The sequence below is a fragment of the Leptonotus elevatus genome, chromosome 4 (genome assembly GCF_054856555.1).
Source record: "Leptonotus elevatus isolate MCC_2025b chromosome 4, RoL_Lele_1.0, whole genome shotgun sequence".
NCBI classification, from domain to species: domain Eukaryota; kingdom Metazoa; phylum Chordata; class Actinopteri; order Syngnathiformes; family Syngnathidae; genus Leptonotus; species Leptonotus elevatus.
The window spans coordinates 7,904,124-7,931,666 of NC_141242.1; the positions used below are offsets into that span (position 1 = coordinate 7,904,124).

Consider the following 27,543-nt stretch of genomic DNA (forward strand, 5'->3'; position numbering starts at 1 on the left):
TCACTTGCTGCATGCACGGACACTGCGTCGGTGCGAGACTGCGAGTCAGTCGGCGCTGGCACTGCTGCCTTTCTCCTCTTCCTCACTTTGCAGTCGCCACAGCCACAGGCAGCCATGAGGTCCCTCTTGTTCGGCGCCATCCAGCTCCTCTTCCTCGCTGTCGTCGGCTGCAGAGCTCCGTCGTCGTGCCCGAGAGGACAGTTTGTGCTCAAGAGCCAGTGTGTCCTCTGCCATCCCACCTGCTCCGAGTGTTGGGGCCATGAGCTGTTTGAGTGCACTACCTGTGGAGTCGGTGAGTGAAAGGATGTTCTGTTTGGACCATTAAAAAAAAAAATGCTATTCATAGTTAGTTTTGTTTTTAAAGGAGTGAACTAATTAATCTGGTCTCATTGATTAAATAGAGAATGTAACTGTTCTTCTTGCTTGGTTAGCCGAATCTGTTTTGTTTGTATTTCATATGTAATGGAATGCCTTTGTCCGGCGTTTTAATGGATGACTATTTAAAACATACCAAAGTGGTTTGTAGTTTAACATTTACCTTTGTTGAAACAGTCAGGGGCAGGCTTTCTAACATCTCTGCTCACAGAGGGACCGTTGACAAAGTAAAAAAAAAAAAATATGTAGGTGTGATCATTTTTCTCCAACTTCTTCGGTGTAATCTGATCGTGTTAGAATGGGCTCTTTGTTAATCCGAGGGAAAGGAGAAAATATCCCCTTTGGCTAGAATTACTTGTGCAGTTCACCGGGTTTAACCTCTCTGCCACACACACACTTGTGGCATTGGGCACGTTTGTGTGTTTTCTGGACATCGCTGTCTGTAACTCAGTGAACTTGCAGTCGATTTTTTTTTACGAGTGTTTCACAACACTATAGACAGCGGCCTTGATGTTGTATTTCAAAGGACATCAAAAGTCACTCTCCGTGGTGTATTGTCATGGAGGCGTTACATGTGTGAGCGTGAACGCTGGGAGGTGGAGGAGTTTCAAAAAAGCAGGTGCAGCAAGAAGCTACTCTCCGACTATACTTGAGGCGGTGTCCAGCTGCATCTAGGGATACCTCAGGGGTCACAGCTAGGCCCTCAGAATATATGAGCAACTCGGGTTTGTTGACCAAAATTAGCTTTGGGCTAAATGGTATCTTAAAACAGGTCTTTTTTTTGTTGTTCTTTTCTTTCAGATGAAGATGGACAGGAACGTTTCCTCCACCAAGGTCGCTGCCGGACGCACTGCCCCCGCGGTCTGTATCCTGACAGGGGTCGCTATGCCTGCCTGCCCTGCATAGCCAATTGCGAGCTCTGCGCAGATGGCGACATATGTGCCAAATGTCGTGAACGCTACAAACTCCATAATGGGCTCTGCCAAACAGCACTCTGTGATACGGGTAAACAGGACACCAAATCTTTTGTTGTGAATAAATCCAAGAACAAAATGATAGCTTGAGCACTTTCAGACCTGCGTCGGACACGTTGTTGCTTAAATGTGATAGAAATAGAGGACAGGATGCAAAAATAGATCTGATGTAATTACAGGAAATGTCACAAAATGTCAGATTTGTACGTCTTTGTGCTCTAGGACAAGTGCAGGATCCTGATACAGGCGAATGTATTGACTGTGAGTTGGGCTGCAAAACATGCTCCACAGGTAAAAGTCACTTTTACGTCAATGATTTAAGGTCCGTTATGTCCATTAAAAACCTGTTAGTGTAATTATAATTAGTGAATCTGGAATTCAAATGAGTCTTTCTTCCTTCCTTTTTTTTTATTTTTTACAGAAGACCCTGAGATTTGCAGCAGTTGTGCTCAAGGTTACTTCCTGTGAGTTTTTAATCTTCCATTCATTTTATCTGGCAACGAGTGACATTTTTTTCTTCCCGTGTTCACCTTGACAGTGTGTAAAACTTCTGATTGTTTGACATTTGATTTTAAAGCGTTAAGGTGAAATAAGATGCTTGCAAAGGAATGGGAGTTTTACTCCATGCACTAAAATGACCTTTGGCCATCTTCTTTTACTGGCAACTTATCACTTACACATTGTGGATCACGGTTTAGAGAGCTTAAACAGACCTTTGATTGTTTGCATCTGCCCCTTTTCTGGCCTTGTACGAGTCGGGTTACCTGGCATTCAGATAGAGACGCTGTTACCTGATCCAGAGTGGCGCTCGGAGGTGGGGTTTACTTCAAACAAATAATAGTAGGTGTATGCAAAGAGTGCAAGGCTGCCTGTCCACCTTGATGTTAGCACTTACGAATCACAGGTGGTAAAGTCTACCGAGAAACCCTAACCCAAACATAACACCTCTTCTTACATACATTTGATACTTTCTTGCTATAAAATACCCTCCAAAAAGTCGACAACTTGTATTTAATGTTTGACCACGGTACGAATCCTTTGGCACTTAGGTGTAGTATGTACGGAAATCAGTCCACTATAGATAATTGCGGGCATTACAAAATGGTTGCTTGCATGCTGATAAAATTCTGATAACTGATTCATCGGCCGATTCATTAAAATAAATAAATAAATAAATAAAATAACTTATTTTATGGTCTCTTATTGTTTACAATAATAAAAACATGAAATAAATCCAGTACATTTTGACTGTCTTACAATACGTTGCCCTTTAGTGACTGTTAACTTTACAACAGAGAGAAAAATCAGCACTAATCCGACCATTTTTTATTTTTTATTTCTAAATGTCGATATCTTTGTTTATGTTTTAATGTGTAAAAAAACAATCGTTAACAATCAGCCCCAAAAAATCTTATGACTATTGCTGATTTTAAAATAGCTAATATCAGCCAATTGAATTTGACGGACGATTAATCAGACGTTCTTTCTTTTCTAGCATAATTTAGGCAATAACTTAATGGATGTATACATAAGGCTGAAATTCAAGGGATTTTGACAATTTTAAAGGGGAAGTCAACCCCCCCCCCCCCCAAATATTTACAATTCTATGTTGTATGTGCATATCTGATTAAAATTGTGCTTTTGGAACTTGATTTACGCAGCAATATCCACCTGTTTTTGGATCCATTTCAGGGAGCGGCCATTTTGTCACTTGCTGTCGACTGAAAATGACATCACAGTTGCTCAGGGCTCAGGCAACGACCAGTCACCTTTTTTCTGAAGCTGAGCCATGATTGGTTGTTATTTAAGCCCTGTGATGTAATTTTCGGTCGACAGCACGTGGCAAAATGGCCGCTCCCTGAGATGGTTACAAGTGGGTGGATTTTGCTCATATTCATGTAACTCATATTCTGCAAATGCAATATTAACTCATTCACTGCCACTGACTGCTTTAGACGTCAAAAAATCATTTGAACTATTTCTGTTGGTTAATTTTTTTCCCCACTTGTAACAAGAGTATGAAAACCTAGAAAAAAAGTTTTATTGTACATTAAGAATAGATATAACATTTGTGATTAATCGTGAGTTAACTATCGAAGTAATGTGATTAGTTACAATTAAAAAAAATTATAAAATAATATTTTTTCAAAAACCTAATTTTTAATAATCTTTTCTTTTCGTTTTTAAAATTATCTTTTTTTCCCAAAAAGAAAAGATTATTAAAATTAGGGCGTCAGGTAATTTTTTTTTTTTATTGTAATTAATCGCATGACTTCAACTCATGATTAATCACAAATTTTATATCTGGTCTAAATGTACAATATTTGTTTTCTTACACTTGTTAACAAAAGTGGATTTTTTTTTAAACTAATAGAAATAGTTCAAATTTTTGACATCCATAGCCGTCAATGGCAGTGAATGAGTTCATCAGAATGCCGTGTTTCGACTGGTGAGGCTGCATAGAATATATTATTGTAAAGATTTTTTTTCGGGGTTGACTTCCCCTTTCAGTTGAACACGTTCTGTAAACAATTCACCCATTATGAAAATAGTTGCCAATTAATTTGATAATCGATTAGATGTCGATTAATCGTTGCAATTCTAGTCGTATGCAGATAAATAAAGATTCATAGTACTTTGTTGCTAAGCACTTGGGCACTCAAGAGACCCATATATGTATACAAAAGGGGATATATTATGGAAATTTTACTTTTTAAGATTAATTTTCCATATCCTAAGCAGAGTGAGGATATCAGATGTGGTTGTGTTTTTCAAGTGCACTATAAAGAAAGTTGAGTTGAGTCTATAACCATATATTTCTCCTTTTGTGGTGTGAGGCACTAATGGAAAAGTAATGAATCTGTCGGAGTAGCCTCACCTTGAAAAAACCGTGATGGATGTTTGGTATTTATTGACATTTAGCTTCTTCTCTAAGGAAATAAGAATTTACTTAGATAACACTCAGCAGGTTTGTTTCATGGCCTGAAGGTTAACTTTATGGTGCATCTGCAGCACGTTTTACCTAACTTACACACACGTAAAGCAAAAAGAGGGGAGGGAGGGGGGGATGGGGAAGTTGTTGCTTGGGTAATACTGTTGTTCCCTGGCGGAATGGAGATTCTAATATTTGCGCAGAGGGATCCTCAAACATCCCGCAGTTTCTCAAGTGGTGCGTTTCCAGAGACAGCGCCCGGTCTGCGCCAGATGCTATTGTGCGTGACTTGATTGATACTATGTGGCGCCTCCAGCTGTTCCCGCTCAAACAGCCAGCGCATCTCAGCGCCACGGCAACGCCGCAGACATTGCAGCCTGGCTTGTCACTGGGTCAAACTCTCATTAGGGAAGGTGGCACAACCGACTCAGGAGGATTGGGTAGATTGTTGCTTGTAATTTTGAAGTGTGGCATTTTTTACTTTGCACTACATTTTAGGGCAGTTGTCTCGTGTTTAATAGCTCAGATTGACCCCAGGGGGACACGGAAGACAGGTTAATGAGTCCCCGTGCCTCTGAGCTGCAAATAAATGCTAATTATCTCTCTGTGTTAAGAGGAAAGAGAGTACGTATGAATTGTGTTTTTGTCTGCTGTTGTATGACAGTAAAACTGCAGGTGTGCTGTTTTTTTGTTTTTTTTATTTCTCTTGCTACACCTGCCTGCATGTATCAACATTCATCTTATTCTATTGTGACAATTTGAAAGGCCCATTTAATCACCGCCAGCCCAGTACAAAATGGATCTTTGATGTCTCGAACCGTCAATGGCAGTGAATGAGTTAAAATGTCACTTATTGGCCAGCTTCACACACATACACCAATCTGGGTTTCTGATTATTTAACTCATTCACTGCCATTGACGGCTATAGACGTCAAAATTTCTTTTTTTCTCCACTTTTGTTAACGAGTATGAAAACCTAGATTTTTTTTTTATTGTTCATTTAGAGCAGATATAACATTTGTGATTAATCGTGAGTTAACTAGTGAAGTCATGTGATTAATTACAATAAAAAATTGTAATCGTCTGACACCCCTAATTTTTTAATAATCTTTTTTTAATTAGGAGCATCAGGCGATTACATTTTTTAATTGTAATTAATCACATGACTTCACTAGTTAACTCACGATTAATTACAAATGTTATATCTGTTCTAAATGTACAGTAAAAAATGTTTTCTAGGTTTTCATACTCTTAAAAATGTGAAACTAATAGAAATAGTTCAAATGAATTTTTGACGTCTATAGCCGTCAATGGCAGTGAATGAGTTAATGAGGGTAAATACTGCTATTGGCGTTACTCTTGGGTTGTTTATTAACTATTTCTTTCACAGTTTCAGGCACCAGTGTCGCAAGCACTGCCCCCAGGGCACATATGAGGACCGAGGCAGGGGTGTGTGTCTGTCCTGCCCCATGCCGTGCACGGACTGCAGGAGTGACACACAGTGCCTCGCCTGCCAGCCAGATTACTTCCTAAACGGTACCACGCTTGGTTTTCCTCCCTCCATTTTGCTACCGAGTTAGTATTAAGAGTACTCGTGTTTTTACATCTAATCTGTGGGAGCCTTCTGTTGGAATGCCTTAGTCGTTAGTCTTCATTTTTCAATATTAGAATGGTAGGTTCAATGAAAACTCTCAATTGTCGGTAGGTTTGAATGTGAGTCTGAAGGGTTGGTTGGATACTAGTGTTTATGTACCAGTGATTGGCTGGCGACCAGTCCCGAGTGTACCCTGCCTCTCGTCCAAAGTCAGCTGAGAATAGGCTCCAGTTCTCCTGTGACTCTAATGAGAACAAACACAATAGAAAGTGGATGGATGAGTAAGTGTTGAAATTATTTATCTCGGTCATTTCAACAGGAGGGGTGTGTAGACTTTTATTACCACCAATATATTTCTCATAATATTCCTCAGCTAAATTGTTTCCCACTTGTCAACTGCAGTCTTTTTGACTTCTCTGTCCACGACAGGAGGCAAATGTGTGAAACAATGCCCACAGCAAACCTTCAGTGATACCACCGGGGGGCGCTGTGGGCCTTGCCACGGCTCCTGCCAGACGTGCCATGGGCCTCGCTCAACAGACTGTGATCTCTGTCTCGCGGGCGACCCGCCTCTTTACGGGCAGTGCCCTCTGGCAAACTGCCCATTGGGGCACTACTTTGACGGTAAGGCTTATTTGCAACCTTGAACGTGGCTCATTTCCCCTCCGAGAGATAAGTACCAAGTACGCAAGATGACGCTGACCTCATGTTTGACATCTTCATTCACTAATGGCTGCTGTCTTGCTCAAGGACACTTGAGCAGAGTGGATGCTTACAGCTGTCACAGGTTTGAATCCTTTCAAGGGAGCGTTTACAGAAAGCTTTGCTCATCCGGCACGGGGCTCTTTGCCGCAATTCAAGCACCAATCATGTTATTTTCAATTGTGCTATTATTGCAAACAGTCTTGTCGGGCGTGTTCCTTTTGTATTTAGAGTTTACACAATGATGATGTTTCATCATTGTGTATGATTATTATTATCCCAAAAATCCATCTGCACATCACAGTTCTTCTTTCATTTCACCTGTGATGACGATAACAAAATAATCACTAGGGACATTTATGCACGCTAATGAGATGAGCAGGAATTTGTGACTGAGAGGCTTTTGTTATATTTATTTAGCTACAAAGCAAGTGTCAAGTACTGTTGTAGAAACACCTCTGTAAGCAGAACAATAAACATATTGTTGCATTTTTACCTCTTTGAAAATTTTAAACACAGCTTTAACGTCATGATTAGAGATTGTTGAGTCGACAATGACTAGCGGAACTTTTTATTCAAGCTTGTGCTTGCAATTTGAATGTTCCCTTATTTGCACTCAAGCAAGCCTTAATGGTATGAGGCTTTCATGTTTTTCACCCCAAAATTCCACATTCACTTCCCAATGGCACACTTAACATTACACATTTACATTGTTCCGATTTTAAATTTCAAAACATTCAGCTCATTCAATTTAGATTTGGGAAAGATTTTCAAGCGTTCCAAAAATACACACATACCAAAAGTAATATTCCTAAATGTTCATATTCATTAACTTATTCAAAATTGTACACCCTGCAAAAATCCATGCTCTTCAATGAGTGATATTTTTCTCATTAAAAAAATTCTCATTTTTTACAAAACCAACATTTTTCCACTAAAAATTAATTCCCAATGAGACATTCAACTTAACAGATTCAAATTATTCCCATTTTTAATTTTAATCATTCAGCTCATTCAATTACATTTGGAATGATTTTCTACATGCCAAAAATTCCCACTTACCAAAAATTTAACACTTTTACCATTACAATACCCACACAAATGTTTACATTTTTTTGACAGATTCCAACCATTTCAACTTTAAACTGTTGAGCTTGTCCCTATTGCAAATTATATTCCAAATTTTCAAAATATAAGTGAAAAATTCTAAAAAAATTCCCCTCCTTTAATTTCTAGATTTTTTGACTGATTCAAACTGTTCCAACTTTAACATGTTCAGTTCACTTAAAGCCATCATTCCATGTCATTCAGCGTCGCTCCATCTCATTTCACCATTTTTAATTCAGCCTCTACGCCTTCACACACAATTTCTCCAGAAATTGCATTTTCTAGTTTAATAATTTTACAGCCTGCTTTATTGTGGTTCGACACTACCCGTGTGTGTGTGTGTGTGTGTGTGTGTTTTGTTATTGTTGGGGTTTTTTTCTAATCATAGCGGAGTACGCTAAATGTCACACATGTGACGCATCCTGCAAGACCTGCTTCGGCCCACAGGCGCTGGATTGCTCTTCGTGTTTTAAAGGTACAAACGCCTCCTGTCGTGCAGTCAAATTCGCACATGATGAAACTGCTCACTGCTTTGTGGTCTCACAGGATATTTCCTGGACCAGGAAAGTTCTTGCGTGGCGCAGTGCCCCCCCGGCTCCTACGCTAACTCGGCCACTCAGCTGTGTGAAAACTGCTCGCCGAACTGCAAGGCCTGCGTGGGCTCCAGCGATAACTGCATCGACTGTTCCAAAGGCACCTTTAAGCTCTTTCTCCACCAGGGGAGGTGCTGGTCAAATTGCCCGGAGTAAGCTACTACAACATTTTATCATTGCCAGAAATGTTAATTCCTGGATGAACTGTGTGTGCAAGCTGAGAAAAATGCAAGCCGTTGAGCCATAATGCCAAAGAAAGAAGTCATTTATTAATACATGATTGTAGTAAAATACTACAAATCACACTTTCTGTAGGGATTGCAATTTCAATACAAATTGTGTGTGGATGCTGGAGAGCTGACGTCTTGCTAAATTATGAGACAGAGGTAAATTTGGAAAATTCCTACATTCATTTGGGAATTTTCTCACAGGAAAGGTGGATTTATTCAATTAATAGGAATTGAAATGATGATGAATTTGTAAAATGTCTCCAATAATTGTGAGGGGAAAAGTGGAATGAAATGAAAACTGATTTCTGGGAATGTGGAAAATTTACAGGATGTCCTGAATGAGCTGAACTTTTTGATATTGGATTAGTTGAAGTTTGTTAAAAAAAAAAGTGGAGGTAGAAATGTGTCAGCGATTTGAACTGTTTGAGAATTGGTCAATTTGATGTGAATTTTGTTTTCTCATTAACTAATTTGCTCCCCAAAAACGTATTTTATTTTAGTTTTTCAATACTGAGCTCTTTTTAGAATTTTTTTTTTTTAATTAAAAAAAGAAGAAGAAAAAAAAACGTATTTTAAATATTGCCATGCTTCCAGAAATGTATTTAAGTTTTTTTTTTTATGCTAGAGCATACAGAAGACTTTGATGCACCCTCTGACTTGAAGCGGTCACTTCAAGCAATGGCAGTTATTATAAAAAACGGCCAGCAGGTGGCAGCAGAGTATAAGCGATCAACCAGGGCAACAAGCTCTTCCCCCCACTGTTTGAAACAGATTTGTGAATAATGATGAAACCTAGCTATATTCTAATGCTAATGGCGTAGATGCCACGGATTTCCGACTTTTGGGTTTCACAAATCAGTGGTTTCCGGCCATTGATGGCCTAACCCTAACCCTAACCCCACCCCTGCGCCCCCCAACCGCCTGTCTCAACTCTCTGAAATGCTTCGGGACAACTCAGACACACTCGCACTCGTCGACGGGGACGCACAACCGAGGGGCACAAAGGAAACGGAAACAAAGCTGATGTGTGAAAACCAGGAAGTCCCGCCTCCTCCGTGGCATATAACCCATTGCTGCAAAACGGAAACAGATACAAATGTACTTTTTCTGGATGAAAGAAGAGACTCTAATCTTTCCTTTGGTAGTGTTTTTATAGAAATAGAACACAATATTCTGTGGGCCTTGCAAAATCAGTCAAAATCCATTAAAACAACCAGGAGCGAAGGGGGTTGCTTCAGTGAAAATGGCTGGGAGTAAATTAGTTCATTTGAATGTTTTTGTCTTTTCTGGAAATTGTGTAATTATGAGAAAAGTGGGATTTTTTAAATGTTAATAGTTCCCTAAATTAGTTGACTTTTTTTTTTTTTTTTAAGTTGTAATGGTTTGTACAAACAAATCAACAATATTTTAATTGGTTGAGAAATTGTGAATTTGTTCTATTTTCCCCCTAATTGTCATAGTTCTTGTCCAAAATTTGGAATTCTGAAAGCTTAGATGATCACCTTAACAAAGTGGATTTTTTTCATACTGGAATTGTTTAAGAAACATGATGTTAGAAATTCATCAAAAATTCACGGAATAATAAGAGTTCTCACAATTATCACTTGTGTATGATAGGTTTGAGTCAAATATCACTTGACTTTGCTTCCAGAGGTTACTGGGAGACAGCAGACGGGTCATGCAGCGCCTGCGACCATTCCTGCCTCACATGCGAAGGCTCCAGTGCAAAGTGTCTGTCCTGTGCCGACGGACGCTACTTGGAGGGCGGCGTGTGCACCCTCAACTGCTCGCTGGGGGCTTACCCTGCGGACGACGCCACCTGCAGGCGTTGCCCCCCTCACTGCGATATCTGCTCAGACGACAGGACCTGCTTCAGTGAGTTTGACGTCATACAGCGGACGCACTGTCAATTCATTTCAAGAAACCACAAGGCCTCTCTTCCACCTCCCTCCAGAATGCAGCTTCTTGTATCTGATGCTGAACGGTGCGTGTAAGGCTAATTGTCCCACGGGCTACTATGAGGACATGGAGGAGGGCCGCTGCGGTCTGTGCCACCCGACCTGTAGCAGCTGTTCTGGGCCTTTGGCGGACGACTGCGAGACCTGCTCCACATTTAGTCCCAAACTCTATAAGGGCGCATGTTCAAAACAGTGCCCGACTGGCACTTACTATGAGGCCACAGCTACGGAATGCCAAGGTGAGCATTGATGTATCGAGTGTTTTGTCCGTCTATATGTGTCCTGCGATTAGCTGGCAACAGGTCCATGGTGTGTCCACCTCTCACTTGATGTCAGCTGGGAGCGACTCAAGCACATTATGTATTGGGCAGCTTTTCATGATGACATTTAATACAGGATTCAAATGTTGCTCATGAGAAGTCTTTCTAAAATGTCGGTTACTCCATTTAGGACCAGATTATTAGAAATAGCTTTTGATATGATACAGAGCAGCTCTAACCCATTTCAGACCAGAACCACAAGCACATTACAATGATAAAACCCAAACGTATCATATTAAATACAAGACATTTTGAACGCTCTATTTCATGAGTATATATTTTTCCCATTAACTCATTCACTGCCATTGACGGCTATAGACGTCAAAAATTCAAATTGTAATTATGATTACAAATTTTAATCGCCTGACACCCCAAATTTTTAATAATGTTTTCTTCTTCTTTTTTTATTCATTCACGGCTATAAACATAAAAAAATCATTTCAACTTTTTCTATTAGTTTAACATTTTCTTTCCACTTTTGTTAACAAGAGTATGAAAACCTAGATTTTTTTTATTGTACATTCAGAACAGATATAAAATGAGTGATTAATCGTGAGTTAACTATTGAAGTCATGCAATTAATTACAATTAAACATTTTAATTGCCTGTCGTCCCTAATTTTTAATAATCCTTTATTTTATTTGTTCTGAATTTATGGCAGTGAATGAGTTAAAACCCTGACGTACTGTATATGATCTGACACATGCATTGCACGGAAAATCCATTAGAGGGCAGTATCACCCAGCTGAAGGCTTTTCCAGCGACCTTGCAAGATCACCCTAATTGAGAAAGGAGAGACACCTATGCGTATTAACAGTGGGAAATGTTCTTTTAGATTTTTGGAAATTCTGATAGTAGGGGTGAGAATCTTTAACTGTCTCACAATTCGATCCGATTCCGATTTTTGGGGGTCTGCGATTCGACTCAGATTTGATTTGATTGACAATGATTTCTGCTTCAATTTATAGATGTGCAAAGAATCATCATGATCTACTCCAGTCTGACGCGCTAATGCTAATTAGCGTGGTACTCGCGTCACTTTTATCACTCAAAAGTACGGCTATTCATACAAAACGCTTCAGGAATGTATAGAGAGAAGCATGTTAACATTACTCACCGGCATATGCTTTTTCTATACTGCAAAACATTTTTTTTTATTGGAATAACTTGATTGTGACTTCTACTCTCTAATGTGGTTACTTAACTTAATAGTGCATCAGAACGTGCGGAACCACACTGCCCCAAATCGGGTACAACATGAACAGGGCTCCCAATAAAGGCACACACAAACAAGGGCAAGACAGCACAAAATAATTTCAATAAAATCGATTCTGAATCGTACTAAATGAGAATCACGATTCTTATGAGAATACATTTTTTGGCACACTCCTAACTAATATGTTTGATATGTCTGTTTATTATAATTTTTTTGACAGATATAAATTTTAATTTAAAGCATGGTGACCAGATGTATCAAATATGACACAAATCAAAAGTCCCGTTGAAGTTAATGTAATTATTTTTTGGGGTTGTTTGTTTGTTCAAAAGGACCAATAAATACTCTATTTACAACGCATCAGAATTTTTTTAGAATATATTTCATGGTTCAGGCTTTATAGGGTTAATTAGTACTGAAATGCAAAACCAAGCATAACTTTGATCTAAAGGCAGAATGTTTATACTAATGATGTGCAGAGTGCCACCAGACATGTGTGAGCTGCTCTGGTCCGGACCCAAACCAGTGCACCCAATGCGAACGAGGCCTGGTGCTGGATCCCAACACCTTGCTGTGCGGCGTTACCGGTGATAGCGACTGTCCGCCGAGGACCTTCCTGCATGATGACCAGTTCACCTGCATGGGCTGCCACCGCCACTGCTACTCCTGCGAGGGGCTTGGCAGCGACGAGTGCCTGACGTGCGCCCTCCCTCGATACCTTCACAGTGAGTTTCCACGAATGTGGATGGCGGGTAAACCGCTCGGCATGGTTCCCAAAAAGCAATATGAGGAAAAGTACAGTACTTTGGGTTCATAGTGCTTTAAAATACATCTACTACAGTACGTTTCCAACAAATCTCTGACTTTCTGACTAAATTGTACGGGAGACCGGGGCTAGATGTATCATGGGTAAGTTGTCACATTGCAATTTTCTTCTCTACCAGAGGGCGCAACGAAAAAGTAGAATACTAGTTTTCTTTGTATAAATGGTCACGGGCTGTGTACTGTCTGAGAAGAGAATAGCACATTGTGAGCTGAGATGAGTGCCAGTTATCTGTTTTGCACAACCCAAAGTAAAAATTTTCAACGTCATATATTTTGAAGCAGGCGTCGTACATAGACAAATTCTAGCAGCACATCACGTGGACACGTTAGAGGGGAGATTCAGGCATCTTGTCACTACTCTGTTTTAAGCTAACTTTAAACAGGAGCAAGTATTAGCCAACTTGTCTCAGTCATTTTGGGGTTTGTTGTCACATATGCAAAGAATTGACCAATCAAAAATGGACCATTGGCAACTCTGTTTACGTATGCCAGAATTGTTCTTCAGGTGATGAGTCTGAAGAGTGAGGAAATTAGTTTTGTTTCATTGTTTAAAAATGGATTTTCCAGTTGTTGGAACTACAGTATGCCCACGTCGGGACTGGTTTAAGTTTCATGATTAACCATCCATTCATTATCCGAAATGCTTTATTTTTTAAAATTCAATTTCAAAAGCTATGACCTATATGCCAGCAGTTACTAAGAACTTTAATATATTTCATAATATTTTATGTTAAAGTTTGCTCAATGACTATGGTAAATTTTCATGATCAATGATAAACAATTTCTCTGGCTGTAAATACAAACAAACAAAATTGAGACATTGAGACTCATTCCAAAGAGGGACATGTTCACCCCTTCGCGTCCAGACTGCAAATGAGTGACACTTGCCCATAGCCACCAGTGGCTAATTTTAGCATATCATACTTGACGGGTGGGCAGGCACTCTGGAGACCAAACTAACCGATCGAAAAGTAAACTTTGCATAATATCTGTCTTTAAAGTAGCATATTCACAACAATAGTCTTCTAAAATTAAAAGACCATTTAAAATAGAACATGTTGATGTTTTCATTGCTGCAGAAAAAGTTAGCATTGCTACGTGTTACTAAATAGCAAACCTACAGTAAATAGGAAGTATAACAAGGTCAATAATGTCACTGTCAGGCAAAGACCTCCTGTACCAGCACAATATATTGTGATTTTTGTTTTGTGTACGTGTGGCTACAATAAAAAAATAGTAGTACAATGCAATCGATTGTCTTTGAGTGGAGCATAAAAAGAGAGGCGTGTCTGTGTGTTTTTTTCCAGACAGGACCTGCGTAAGCGAATGTCCGGCCGGTACGTACACGAGCAGGCAGGAGGCAGACGGAACCCAGCTGGGGTTCTGTTTGCCATGCGATCACGTGTGCGCCACCTGCACGGGGTCGTCGCCCAGGGACTGCCTCGCGTGTTCCCCGAGATACCTGCGCCTCCTTCATCTTTGTGTCCGCCATTGTCCCACAGGGTACGACGCTGAATGGCAACTCATTGTTTCCGTATTGTCGACTGCGAGACATAAGCTCTTTTCGCGGTTTGTTTACATTCTCCTCAATCTTTTACTGGGAATGATTTTAAGTCCACATGTTTAGCATACATTGGAATTAACGTTGTCAGCATCAATCAACAAAAGAACAGTTGTCATCCTGAGCCGCCTACATTCACATTTTAGTGTGCATCCCAGCAGAATGAGATTATAAGCTTTATAGGAAACAGTAAGATTTGCTGTCTTATTGTTCAATCTCCTCACACAATGCTCTTTTCCCATATCATTGTCTCCTTGCATTTCTGAAGGTACTACCAAGCGGGCTCCCACTGTGAGAAATGCCACCACTCTTGTGAGATGTGCACAGGTCCCGGGCCCGAATCCTGCCGGGCCTGCCTGCCTCCCCTCTTGGAACTGCAAGGCACCAAGCTGTGCGTGGAGCGCTGCCCACAGCGCTTCTACAGACTCGACGACGCGTGCCTGCAATGCCACATCAGTTGCCACACCTGCACAGGTGACCGCCAAGCAGCCGTCGGACGAAAACAATAAACCGCCTGCCACCATTTTCTTTCCTATGTGTCAATACTAGTCACAATTTTTTTTATGCATATCGTAGCTGCTATGTGAAATACACTTATGTCCATTTTTTCCCCAGTTTTTTTTTAGTGCTGTCAAAGTTAAAGCGTTAACGAATTAATTAATCACCAAAAAAATATCGCATTCATCATGTATTAACGCAGATGAATTGCATTATTAACTTTGACCGCAGATGATCCTTTTATCCTTTTTTGACAGCGGTTGTTTATGTTAAACCGAGCACAGGTTGTGTTTGAGCAATAAACATAACGACATGCATTAAAGTAAAGCATTTAATAAATGTTTGCGTATGACATTCAGGCTATTTGTTCATGTCAAAATATTGGGGTCATTTTATTATTTTTTTTCAATTAGGCAAGTAATTAACTGATTAGAAAAATAGGAGGATGAGCGTGTGCAGTGGATACAAATTTTTTTGAAGACATCCTCATAACAATAAATGTCGAAAAAATGTACACATAACAGGTGCTCCTTAAATTTGGCGGGCAAAAAATATTGATAAAAAAAGATTTTTTAATTAAGCGATTAATCATGATTAATCAAAATTCTAAGATGTGATTAATCTGATTAAAAATGTAGTTGTTTGACAGCTCTAGTTTTACGTTTTTGGGATGTCTGCATTCAGTTTCATCCCAAAAATATTTTTTATTTAAATGGACATAAGTGTTTTTCACATAGCAGCGACAATTTTGCATGTGATTGGCAGATGCCTCCCCTCAGAGCTGTGTGACGTGCGACAATGGCAGCACGCTAAAGGACAAAGTCTGCTATCCACGCTGTGAGGAGGGAAAGTACTTTACAGAAAAGGTGTGCTGCAAACACATTGTTGTATTGACATAACCAGTTTTATGGTGCTACATCTTCATCATACTTCATCTGGCGTTTCTTCATGTGCCGTATCGTTACCTATTACAATGGTGCCCTGACATGCGAGTTCATTTTGTAGCTCAAATCAGCTTTCCATATTGAAATGAATGGAAGTGCCATTATTCAAACAACAAAAAAACATTGTTTTTTAGGGATGGGGGAAAAAATTCTGCTAAATGAATAAATGCTTGGAGTTTTCCATTGAAAGCCTTTTTTTTTTTTAAGTGTAAGTCAACCTTAAACATTTCTTGACAATAATATGTTATACGCAGCCCCACTAGTCTAAACATGACATTCTGATTAATAATACACTTGTGGAATATGAGTTATGAAGCAGAATCCAGCCATTTTTATCCACCTGAGGGGGCGGCCATTTTACCACTTGCTGTCAACTGAAGATGACATCACAGTTGCTCAGGGATCAGGTAACAACCAATCACAGCTCACCTGTTTTCTGAAGCTGAGCTGTGATTGTTTGTTACCTGAGACCTGATTAACTGTGATGCCATTTTCACTCCACAGCAAGTGGCAAAATGGCCGCCTTCCGATATTGATAAAAATAGCTGGATTTTGCTACTTAACTCATATTCTATTAATGCAATACTAACCAGAATACTGTATTTAGACTAGTGGGGCTGCATGCAACATATTGTCCGAAAATGTTTTTGGGGTGACTTCTCCTTTAAGGATTTATTATTACTAATTGCAGAAAGTGGAGCACGCGAGCATCTTTAGTTTGGGTGAGCGGTTAACTAGTTAGATTTTTTTTTTGTGTTTATGGCCAACAGTATTTGTATTAAATATATCATACATATGGTCGATTAGTAAATACAAATAATTTAAAGACTTTTTGCCATGTTTTTCTGTGCTTCACAAAGCAACAAACTCGCAAATGTTGAACTATGCGGGGGTCCACTGTGTTTCCCTCCAATTATGATAATGTAAAATAAAATACATTTTAATTGTAGTTTGACCATAATAATAAAAATCCCCTTTTGTGCAACGGCTACCCGTGCAGGCCACCTGTGAGCCGTGTGACATCTCATGCAAGCATTGTAGTGGGCCCAGACCTGACCACTGCCTGACTTGTCACCGAGATTCTGGCCTTCACGCCGTGGAGAGCCGCTGTGCCCGCTGCTGTCAGGCGGGAGGGAACCACACAAACTGCTGCATATGCGACAGCCGTTCAGGTACAGTATACGCCGCCACTACCATAGATCATCCTTATGTACTGTAGTATCTGTGATGTTAAATGCGTGTGCCTTCGAAAGAAGAGAAGTTTTCATTCACTCACTTGCTTTTTTTGTAGCTCTCTGCGTGGAGGCCCCCGAACCCAAGTCAGGGGACGAACCGGTAACCGACACCAACATGTCGAGCGTCCTCAACCGCACGTCGGCCGCCGTAGCCGTCGCCCTGCTGGCCGCTCTGGCTCTGCTCGCTTTCGCCTTGGTGAAGGCCCGAACCAGGAGGAGGCTTTGCTGGAAGCAGAGTTACGAGAGACTGAGCGGCGGCGCCAACATGCCTCACGGTGTGCCCGAACCGGACAGCGGCGACGAGGTGGACGTGGTGTACACGAGTCGAGGCGGCTCCGTGTACCGTCGTTACAGTTTTATCCACGAGCGTGACGCCAACGCGGATGTGCATGTGGATGAGAGTACTTGTCTCAACCAGTCCTAGTCAAGACTCAGCAACGACGACTTAGTCATCATGGGACAAAGTTCACACGGACCTGCAAAAACGACTGAAAACACTGTAATATGTATGCCAGGCCAGTAGTTGGCGATGTCACTTTGTATTGATTGGAATGTCTGTCAAGCAGAGGGAATGTAAAGTTATGTTGTTAATATTAGGTGATCTAGTGCAGCTCACCGTGACACTAATAAGAATAAGGGCTGTACGAAATAAATGGATGGATGTTACGAGGATTATATTCATCTTTATTTGCTGATATCTATAAATAGCATACTTATTTTGAATAATAACCATCTCAAGACAAAGAGGCTCGTTGCCTGATTTAGTACATGCTCTACCTGACGTAATCAATTTACAAGCAAAGCGAGTATCCGATGTAATGTTTTTCAATTGCCTCGCTGCTGATTGATTATTTCTTTTGGGACGTTTTGGTTTTGTTGTACAAAGTGCCTGCATTTCGATACTGTGATGGAAATAGTGAAGGCATAATAGAAGTAAACACTGATACACAAATGAATAAAATGTGGATTTTTTTTCTTAGATGTATGCAGTGAAATGAGTCTAGTGCATCTTTGAAACATTTGCTGCAGTGAACACTTGCTGGTGGGATGTCAAAGTCAAAATCATGTATTACTTAAACCAGGGCCGTTTCTAGCTTTATGGGGGCCCTAGGCAAGATGCTGTTTGGGGGCCGCTAGTTTGCCAAACTCTACACCAAACTCTGCTCTACGTCCCTAACTGTGTGACACAAAAACACCAGCCACTGCTTATCATCACAGTTTATTTTTTGTTTATCCTATGTTTATTTTTTAAGCATAAATGGAATGGAATAAATGCTATGCTACTAGCTCCCAGATGATAAAACTCTAGCAGTGGGGATGACTGACTGCTCACACGCTTTGCAAATGTTCTTAAGTCTTCCAGTGAACACGATCGCCGCTTCCTGATCCATTCCCTGTGAGACGCTTTAAAACTGGCGCCGTTAGGGAGCTCATTTTATATATATATATATATATATATATATATATATATATATATATATTTTTTTTGTATGTGGGTGAGTATGTGTATGTGCGTGCGTGCGTGTATTTGTTAGCTCACCAAAAACCTATTAGAAAAAATCCCATACCGTTCACCCAAACCGAACACCGCCGTCAGGAGACCCGAGGGGACCCGAGGGGACCAAAGAAAACCAAGGAAGGTGAAATCCAGCACCGACCAGACACCACCCACCGGGCCACCCACCAGAATTCCCCCCCAACCCAAGAAACATCCAAATTCCAAAAAATCCCAAAAATAAAAATAAAAAATCAGGGAGACCTCAAGAGACCGAAGGAGAGACCGAGGGAAGGAAGGAAGGACAGACGAAGCCGAGTGAGATCCACAGACACCAGCCTCCACCGATTCAATGACCTGATGAGGAAGCAGATTGTGTCTGAGTTTCGGTAGATGCTGGTGTGGTGGATCTGGCATGCATGAAAATCTCCACCAAAGAGGGGAGCCGTCGACCCTTGCCAGGACAGAGCAAGCGCAACACCTCAGGGCCCCCCAGGCCGCGGCAGCGCCAAAGGACGACCCCCGGGCCCCGCCAGGGCCACCGGCCGGAGAGCAAACCCAGGAGCAGGAGCGCCCCCCACCCCAACTCGGCCCGCACCCCCGACCCAACGCAGCAGGACGGGGCACTACAGGCCCGCCGGGCACCCCACCGGCCCCCAACCCCCGAACCCCCCACGACCCCCCCCCCGCCCCCCCATCCACCCCAACCCAGCCCCAGCCGCCCCCAAGTCCCCAATCCCCCAGACACCCCCCCCCCGCAACCCCCACCACCACCCCCAAACAACCCCCCCCCCCCCGACCAACCGGCAGCCCCCCAACCCCAGACCCCGGGGACCACCCGCACCCAGGCACCGGCGCCGACGAGGGGCCGGACAGTGGAGCGGAGAGGGCAGCCGCACCCACCCCACCCCCCGCCGCGTGGAGGGACGGAACACCGGGGGCAGAAGGGGAGATGGGGGCACCGGAGGACGGCCGACACCCCCGAACCCCAGGCCCAGCAGGGGAAGGCCCCGGTCGTCAACCCAGCGTTCTTTGTGAAAGTTAACCCCTGTTACTGAGTCCGCCAGCTCGCCGACTGGCGAACTCTACCCCTAAACCGTGAATGTGACCCCACCCAGTGTATATACAAGTGTGTGTGTGTGGGGTGCATTAAAATTAGGAGCAGGTGAACCGGAACCGAGGGAAATGATATTCCCACGCTCCGATCCACCCGCCTCCCAAGCATGTTACTGAGTGTATGTGGAGCATTAAAAAAATAGATAGGGTGGGGTCTCTTTATATAGCCTAATGAGCAAGCCACCTCTAGGGATTATCTTTATTGTATCATGTAAAGGCACACCTCCTGACTGGGCTTCAAATGTTGTTGTCAAGTAATAAATATGTACACTGTGGCCTCTCCTATGATGTCTCAACTGGAGAGGTCATCGGCATCCTCCTGCTTAGCAATGAAGCTCTCCAACAAGAAAAGGATTTTCGGCAAGTTCTTCAAAGGCCGACGGTTTTGGAGGATCCTGCCCCTCATCCTTGTGGGTTTCTTTGTTTTACTTGTCCTATGGAAAACGGACTCTGATCCGACGATACCGCAGCAAATTGCAGCTGACCTGCCCGTCTGCTCTGCTATCATCACGGGAGACTTGTCGGGCCGTGAAGATGACTTTCAAGCCTGTTTACCTTCCAGGGCGAGGCAAGTTCTGCTAACCGAGGACTTCTACCTGAACGCGACCCAGGATTGTCAATCTTATATTATACAGCGAGGCTTCTTTATGGTTCCTCTGAGTGAAGAAGAGAAAGATTTCCCCATCGCCTACTCCATGGTGATCCACGAGCAGATCGAAATGTTCGAGCGCCTCCTGCGCGCCGTTTACGCCCCTCAGAACATCTACTGCGTGCACGTGGACCAAAAATCCACTGTGGAATTCCATAAGGCCGTGAATGCCATCGTTGCCTGTTTTGAGAACGTATTCATAGCTGGGAAACGAGAGAGAGTCGTTTACGCTTCGTGGTCGCGAGTACAGGCCGATTTGAACTGCATGGCGAGTTTGTTGAGATCCCGCATCCGGTGGAGGTACCTGCTTAACACATGCGGGACGGACTTTCCTATCAAGACCAACAGGGAGATGGTGCAAGCTTTGAAGGTGCTTAATGGGAGGAACAGCATGGAAACAGAGGCCACCAATGATTACAAGAAGCAACGTTGGCTGTATCACTACAACGTCACAGACTCCATCATCAGGACCAACGTGCGGAAAAGCCCACCTCCCATTAGAAGCCCCATGTTTACTGGGAATGCCTACTTTGTGGCCAGCAGGGCCTTCGTGGAACACGTGCTGCAGGACCGGGAGGTTCAGGCGTTACTGGAGTGGGAGAAGGACACCTACAGCCCGGACGAGCACTTGTGGGCCACCTTGCAGCGGATGCCCTCCATGCCCGGATCGGTGCCCGCTAATGCTAAATACGACATGTCGGACATGCTAGCCATCGCCCGTGTGGTCAAATGGAGCTATTTGTCGGGGGATGTGAGGAACGGGGCCCCGTATGAGCCGTGCGCAGGGGTTAATAGACGAGCAGTTTGTGTGTATGGAATTGGAGACCTCCCGTGGCTTCTGAGACAACATCACCTTCTGGCTAATAAGTTTGATCCAAAGGTGGATGACATTGTTATTAGGTGCTTGGAGTCTATTTTGTATTTTAAAGCTTTAGGGAGACATTATACAGTATAATACAGACATTATTTGAAATATAGTAATTATCATACTCCATCGCTGGTTCTGGGTCCGCAGTACTGCTATTTTGCGGAATTTTTGTGTATTTTGGGTATAATTCCACTGTTGGCCACTAGATGGCGGCACACTATTATCTTTGACTACATTTCAAAGAAGAATGAAAGCAGAAAGTATTTCAAACTCTTGTTTTGTTGTACATTAATGAATGTGAAATCTTGTTAATCCTGCTTTTTATACCTACAGAAAGCAAATGGCTATAGGTTAATTTTGTAAAGTACAACTTTGGCCATTATTATTGATGTATATTGTGACCATTTAAGTTTATTACCCTGGAATAAAAGAGATTTGTTTACTGTAAAGTGTAAACAGAGAGGGATTGTTACAATGTAACACTGTACAAAATTTTCTCTGAAGTGCACTTTCAAATGTTTGCGCTTATCTCAAGAAGGAAGTCAAGGCACTTTTATCTCAAGGCACAGCTCTATACGAGTACCTACAAAGTAAAATGCTTCAGCTAATGTATCCTGATTTTTTTAAGTGCGCTCCCCTCCCTTCTAATGCAATGAACTATTATTTATTTCCATTTACTTACTGTGCATGTGCTTCATTGAGAAAGTGGAGATGGACTGGAAAACAGGAAAACAGTTTTCTTCAAAATTCCCCAAAGGTTTCAAGTTTTTACAAGATGTCGAGATGAAGTAGTGTGGCACTTTCATCACAAAGAAGTGGCTGAAATGGTAAACTACATTTTATTAAATTATGATTAATATTATTTTGAATTACATTAAAAGCATTGAGATAATTCATTGGATAAACAATCCTCAAAAATCACGTTAAGGACTTTATCAGGAAATAGGCAAATTTTGACAATCGTGCAGTTTTGGACCTGGGCCTTCAGTAGAGATTTAAATAACTTAATCCACCTCTTAACGCCATTACTTTGCAAAATAATAGCAAACAAAAACAAAATAATAACAAACAAAAAACAAATACAGTTTAACTGTCATACGACATTAAATCATTGTCATGTTGCGTATTTGAAGATGAATACCATTATTAATAATGCACTAATTCAATAAATAAAAACAACTATTAAAACAAACAAATAAACATTGCACTCACCAAAAATGCTGATGCAGACACAGCAGACCTCATTTCTTTGCTACTACCTGTCTGCTAGTGCTAGCTTTAGCGCTCATACATATTGCTCTGAAAGCACACCCCAAAATCATTTTCTGTGATAAAACAAGACAGACGGCAACGGAGTTGGGTGACCCAGCCTAATAAAGTCCAGGTTTTCTTCAAAATTGCTCTTTGAAAAATATTTTTTAAATCATGTCCGAACTCCAAAATCATACTCTCCTGTGAATCAGTCATTTAGCGGACATATCAACTAGAGAAGTAACAGAACACACTACTCAGCTGAACCAATCAGAAGACAGCAAAATATCACAAAGGATTTGATTGGACAAAATAAATAAATGTCTAAAGTTTCATGTAAATGATAGGTCCGTACTTCTTCGTGCGAAATCTGGGCCCGTTGAGTTGACCGCAAAGCTTTTCGTATGAGTGTAAAGTGTGACGCACCGGTAGTTGTACCTACTGCCATCTAGTGGAAGAGCACAGTATGTAATTGTTTTGCCGTTCACTCTAAATCACTGGCATCGACACTGGAATAATGATAGCCTACATATTTAAGTTAAGGATAAAATATATATATATAAATTTCATGTTTTGAGTTATTAATTTGCTGGTGAATGGGTAATGAAGTGTAACCTGCAGTTAGCCAAAGCATGTACAGTACATCATACGCACAGTGTAATCACCACATGGAGGCTCTTATTTTTGTCTCTGACCATTCAGTTTAATGGATTTAGTATTATGTGTACAGTGCATCTCGTTAGTCAGATTACACAATCAGTGGCTCGTTCGTAAAAATGTAATTAATGGAAGAAACCATTACATCGTAAGACACCCAGGAATGTTCTCCCCTCGCTTTCCCAGTAAACATTACACGGAGAATTTCCTCAGGGTGTACTTTTTTTTGTGATTCCAGTAAACTGTAGTGAGGAGTTGCATTGCATACTCGTGCTTGTGTAAAAATATATTTGACGTTACAGTGCACCTCATTTTACTGTCAAAAATGTTGTAGTCATTTAAGGATTAGAGTGTCACCTAGTGGTCAAATTGAAAAGTATTGTGTGCAATAGCTCAAAGCTACTTTGGCCCTTAGCCGCATGAATCTCTAATATAAATAAGCAAATGTCACCATTTTTATAAATAAAACCATAACAATTTTGATCAATAGCAAGACGAAAGTGGTGTTCAAACCCACACAAGTTGCAGGTTATTGGTGGTATAAGTGGTGGGGTGGGGTGTGAGGCTTTTCTCACGTGAACGAAAATGTGTGAAATACCTTTGGGGGGGTCAGAGTCCTAAAATGAACTTTTAAAATCAAAGCAACAATAAAAATATATTACTTTCTCTCCTTTTGACACCTTTTTGAATATAAATATATATTTAAATGTAATAAAGCAGTACATGCAGCAATTAAATCATTGATTCAAATGTTTGTAACAGAGTGCCTTAAATAAAGAGTAAATACAACAGTAAGAAGAGAAGGTCGTTTTGACATGATGATAGAGCGGCAGTAAATTACGACAAAACAAAAAGGATTAAAAACCTCCCGGACAGCATACGAGGGACAAAGAAAGGGACGGAGCTGCTTAATAGCGTAACACAACTCGCAAAATGTTCCACAATTTAAGAGGCAGCATCGTTTCAAAAAGGCACTTTCCTGATGCAAATCTTTTCCAGTCACGTCACCCCAAAACACAAACACGCACAAACAAAGAGTGGCAGCGCTAGTTCCAACATTCTTCATCGTCCTCATCCCGGGCATTTTGGCAGGATCACTCCGGAAGGGCGGCGGCGGCCGTCTCCACTTTGCCGTGCGCCTCCTGGTCAAGCCTGCGCATACAAACAGACATTGCCGTGATTATCATAGCAACGCAGTCATTTCTTCTGATTTGTGTTTTATTTGGCACAGTGTTAAATCACCACAAATGTTGTTTTTACTGGTGCTTTGTGCACATTAGTTGCACATGATTAAAATGTGTTAAACCAACTTATTCTGTTTTTGAAAAGAGGTGAAAAATACGTTAGTTTACCACATTTTAATCATGTGCAACTGATCACTAAGTACTTCTTTCCGGACTGTTTTATGCTTTAGAGAAGTTAGCTTCTTAAAAACTTGAATCCTGACACTAAATTTAAATAAGACTTTTTTAAACACTTCACCTAGTACTAACACCTAACACTTGTACGACTGTTAAGAATGTTAACAGTGTCTGTGCAGTTATTATTATCATTTTTTTAAATTGTATTCACATTTTTTTCCTATCCAGGACAAAATGGAGGTCGACCAGCCTCCAACATCATAAATGTAATTCCACTATCAATAGGACTACTGCTTATATTGCTACAAACAGATCTTAGTAATTTACAATTGTGCTGTATTTTTAGTATTTAGTATCACATCAGACAAAAGCTCTTGCAAAGTAATGACATGCAATTGTGCAATTCAAATTCCTTTTACCAACAGCAGAGCCCAGCACGTCAGGTTAATTTTTTCTGTGTTTTGACTATGGAAAACTGCTGTTAGGTGCTCAATATCTTGTTTTGTTTTTTCTTGCTTGTGGCTTTTTATTGTTGTTGTTATTTTCAAGGGGAAGGCAACCAAAAACATTTCTTGACAATGTTATACGTGACCTCACTAGTCGAAACATGACATTCTGATTAATATTACAGTTGCGGAATTATGAGTTATGCAGCAAAATCCATCCTTTTTTTTTTACTCATCTCATGGGGGAGCCATTTTGCCACTTGCTGTCAACTGAAGATGACATCACAGTTGGTCAGGGCTCAGGCAACGACCAATCACAGCTCACCTGTTTTGTGAAGATGAGCTGTGATTAGTTGTTAACTGAGACCTGCGTAACTGTGATGTCATTTATACTCGACAGGAAGTGGCAAAATGGCCGCCTTCTGATATTGATAAAAACTGCTGGATTTTGCTGCGTAACTCGTAATCCACCAAAATACCATATTTAGACCAGTGGGGCTGCATAGAACATATTGTCAATAAAACAATTTTTGTTTTTTTTTGGGGGGGGGGGGTTGACTTCCCCTTACTGTTCATGTTCAGATAAACATTCAAATCACAAAAGATGTTTTTGGGCAGCGGTGCACAACATTATCAGATTAAAAGAGTGCCTATGTGTTGTGCTGCAGTGCGCAAACATCCCTTCCGAACAAAATCCAATTAGAAACCGAAGCAAATGAGCAGTCATCACTTCGAAATGTGCAAATTAAATGGCCGTGCGCAAATAAGGAGGAATGAGGCTTGTGACGGTTAGCCTTGCGGTGAGTCATGCAAACAAGCTGTGAGGGCTCGACTCAGTGAGTGACTGGCGGAGGAGGGGGCGAACCACGTGAGCGCGACGTAATCGTGCAACCGCCGTGACCGTGTCCAGCTACTTCCTGGTGACTATAACCCATTTTCATGAGGCCAACAAGGTTGAACTTACCAAATATCAAAAAAGTCCCATTGTAAACCTTTTTTCAAAGAAAAAGAAACCACACAAACTTCTTGGTAGTTGCATAGAGATGCCCTGATAAGTTTTTTTGTTTTTTGTTTTTAAATAAGAAAGAACACATTTGATGTGAATTTGTGAATGGACAAATAGAGGTTGATTACAAATGTTATTGGCTCTGGGTACAAGTGAAAATAATTCAAACCAAAGCAACATTAAGGAGGGGGCTTGGTGTTGGGGTATCTATTCAGGGCAGTTTGTTAGTTTTGTGAAATGCAACCAAGCCCTAGATGAAAAACACATGATACCTTTTACGGCTTTTCCTATTTTTTTCCTCGTCAAACCTTAAGAGGGGGAAGGGAAATGGAGTTTAAGGAGGGAAAAAAAACAGCGAATAAACACAACAATTTTACTTCCAAATTAGTAAATATGTTTGATAATAATAATAATAATGATATGGTTGATTTGTTTTGCTTCAGGTTGAGCAATTTATCAATTTTAGGCATTCACAAATACCACTTTTTTCAGATTTTTTTGTTCGAGTACAAGTACTCACTATTGAGTACTGATACTTGATTTTGCCATTACGTTTAGCAATGGTGCCGACTGTTGAAAATACGTTTAATTGTAATCATCAATATGGGAAAACAAAACTTTTCTTGAAAATGGCTTGAGATTTTAGAGTAATAACTCAGCGTTACTGACATTTTGTCAGGATTTTTTTTCTTCATATTTTTTGTTTTACAGCTTCCATCGTTCAATGTAAGCTCCCAATGATATGCGCTGCTTACACCAACAACATGAGTGCAAAAAGACAGCAGCTGGTTTAGAAAAGCAGTCAGTGCTGCATATTTATTTCAACAGATAAAAGTGAGAGCTCGATAGAGCTCAATTCCTGCTCAACTCATACTTATTTTTAATTGTATTATTTATCTTTTAATTTAACTGTAATTCATTAAACAAATGTTTAATAAAAGAAAAGTAAAATTGTGTCTTACCAATTTTAAATGATATATTTAAAAATGTAGAATAAATAAATTAACTCATTCACTGCCATAAATTCATAAAAAAAAAAAGATGATTAAAAATTAGGGGCAAGAGGCGATTAATTTTTTAAATTGTAATTAATCGCATGACTTCACGAGTTAACTCACGATTAATCACAAATTTTATATCGGTTCTAAATGTACAATAAAAAAATTCTAGGTTTTCATACTATTAACAAAAGTGGAGATTTTTTTTTTTTAACTAATTGAAATACTTAAAATGAATTTATGACGTTGATAGCCGTCAATGGCAGTGAATTAGTTCATATGTAAGAAAATGAAGACAAATAAAAGAATATAATTTAATTTCAGGGAAAACAGCTAAATAAAGCAACAAATATTACAGGATTCTTAATCATCTAAATGTTTGGTGATCCAAACTAAAAATAATAATAATAATTAATGGGCAATATGCAGCCCACAGGCCATACCTTGTCCATGTCCACAGCGGTCTGACTTAAAAAACAAAATACTGTACTCAAACATGCTTGTATAGGTGGTTCTTGTGTAAGTATAATCACCTGATCCACTTAGGCTTAAGGCATAACATATTCCAGAACGGCGACCGCTCAACCACAATGATTTCTACTTACTAATTTTGTTATATAAATGTAGACAAT

At 40.7% G+C, this 27,543-nt stretch overlaps 3 protein-coding genes across 5 annotated transcripts in view; 2 read left to right on the forward strand and 1 right to left on the reverse strand.

Moving 5' to 3' along the window:
- Positions 1–18,019, forward strand: LOC147175353 (uncharacterized). Its single transcript, XM_086073611.1, has 16 exons — positions 1–292; positions 1,177–1,380; positions 1,572–1,640; positions 1,771–1,813; positions 5,672–5,817; positions 6,305–6,499; positions 8,073–8,159; positions 8,231–8,429; positions 10,159–10,382; positions 10,462–10,704; positions 12,481–12,726; positions 14,134–14,329; positions 14,656–14,861; positions 15,651–15,751; positions 16,830–17,001; positions 17,121–18,019. The coding sequence occupies exons 1-16, from the start codon at positions 115–117 to the stop codon at positions 17,486–17,488; spliced, it is 2,877 nt and encodes a 958-aa protein (XP_085929737.1). The 5' UTR covers positions 1–114; the 3' UTR covers positions 17,489–18,019.
- Positions 17,106–27,543, reverse strand: part of bnip2 (BCL2 interacting protein 2) — a 17,507-nt gene continuing 7,069 nt past the window's right edge. The window contains exons 10-12 of one of the 3 annotated variants that reach the window (XR_015094592.1): positions 26,186–26,221; positions 22,405–24,252; positions 17,106–17,289 (exon numbers count right to left, since the gene is read on the reverse strand). Coding sequence is in view for 1 of the 3 variants with exons in the window: in XM_086073612.1 (XP_085929738.1) it covers positions 24,195–24,252; positions 26,186–26,221 (94 nt within the window). In the remaining 2 variants the exon portion in view is untranslated. Of the gene's footprint in view, positions 17,290–22,081; positions 24,253–26,185; positions 26,222–27,543 lie in introns of those variants that run through there. The other 2 variants (XR_015094593.1, XM_086073612.1) reach the window with 2 other exon arrangements.
- gcnt3 (glucosaminyl (N-acetyl) transferase 3, mucin type) lies at positions 20,005–21,279 on the forward strand. The gene has a single exon (XM_086072715.1). It carries the CDS (start codon positions 20,005–20,007, stop codon positions 21,277–21,279), a length of 1,275 nt encoding a protein of 424 aa, XP_085928841.1.

Excerpts from the sequence above, each read along its gene's own strand:
- LOC147175353 (XM_086073611.1), top strand. The coding sequence starts at position 115 with ATGAGGTCCCTCTTGTTCGGCGCCATCCAGCTCCTCTTCCTCGCTGTC. Across the intron at positions 6,500-8,072 it reads ATTGGGGCACTACTTTGACG|CGGAGTACGCTAAATGTCAC; the intron begins GTAAGGCTTATT and ends TTCTAATCATAG. Across the intron at positions 14,330-14,655 it reads GTCCGCCATTGTCCCACAGG|GTACTACCAAGCGGGCTCCC; the intron begins GTACGACGCTGA and ends GCATTTCTGAAG.
- gcnt3 (XM_086072715.1), top strand. The coding sequence starts at position 20,005 with ATGAAGCTCTCCAACAAGAAAAGGATTTTCGGCAAGTTCTTCAAAGGC.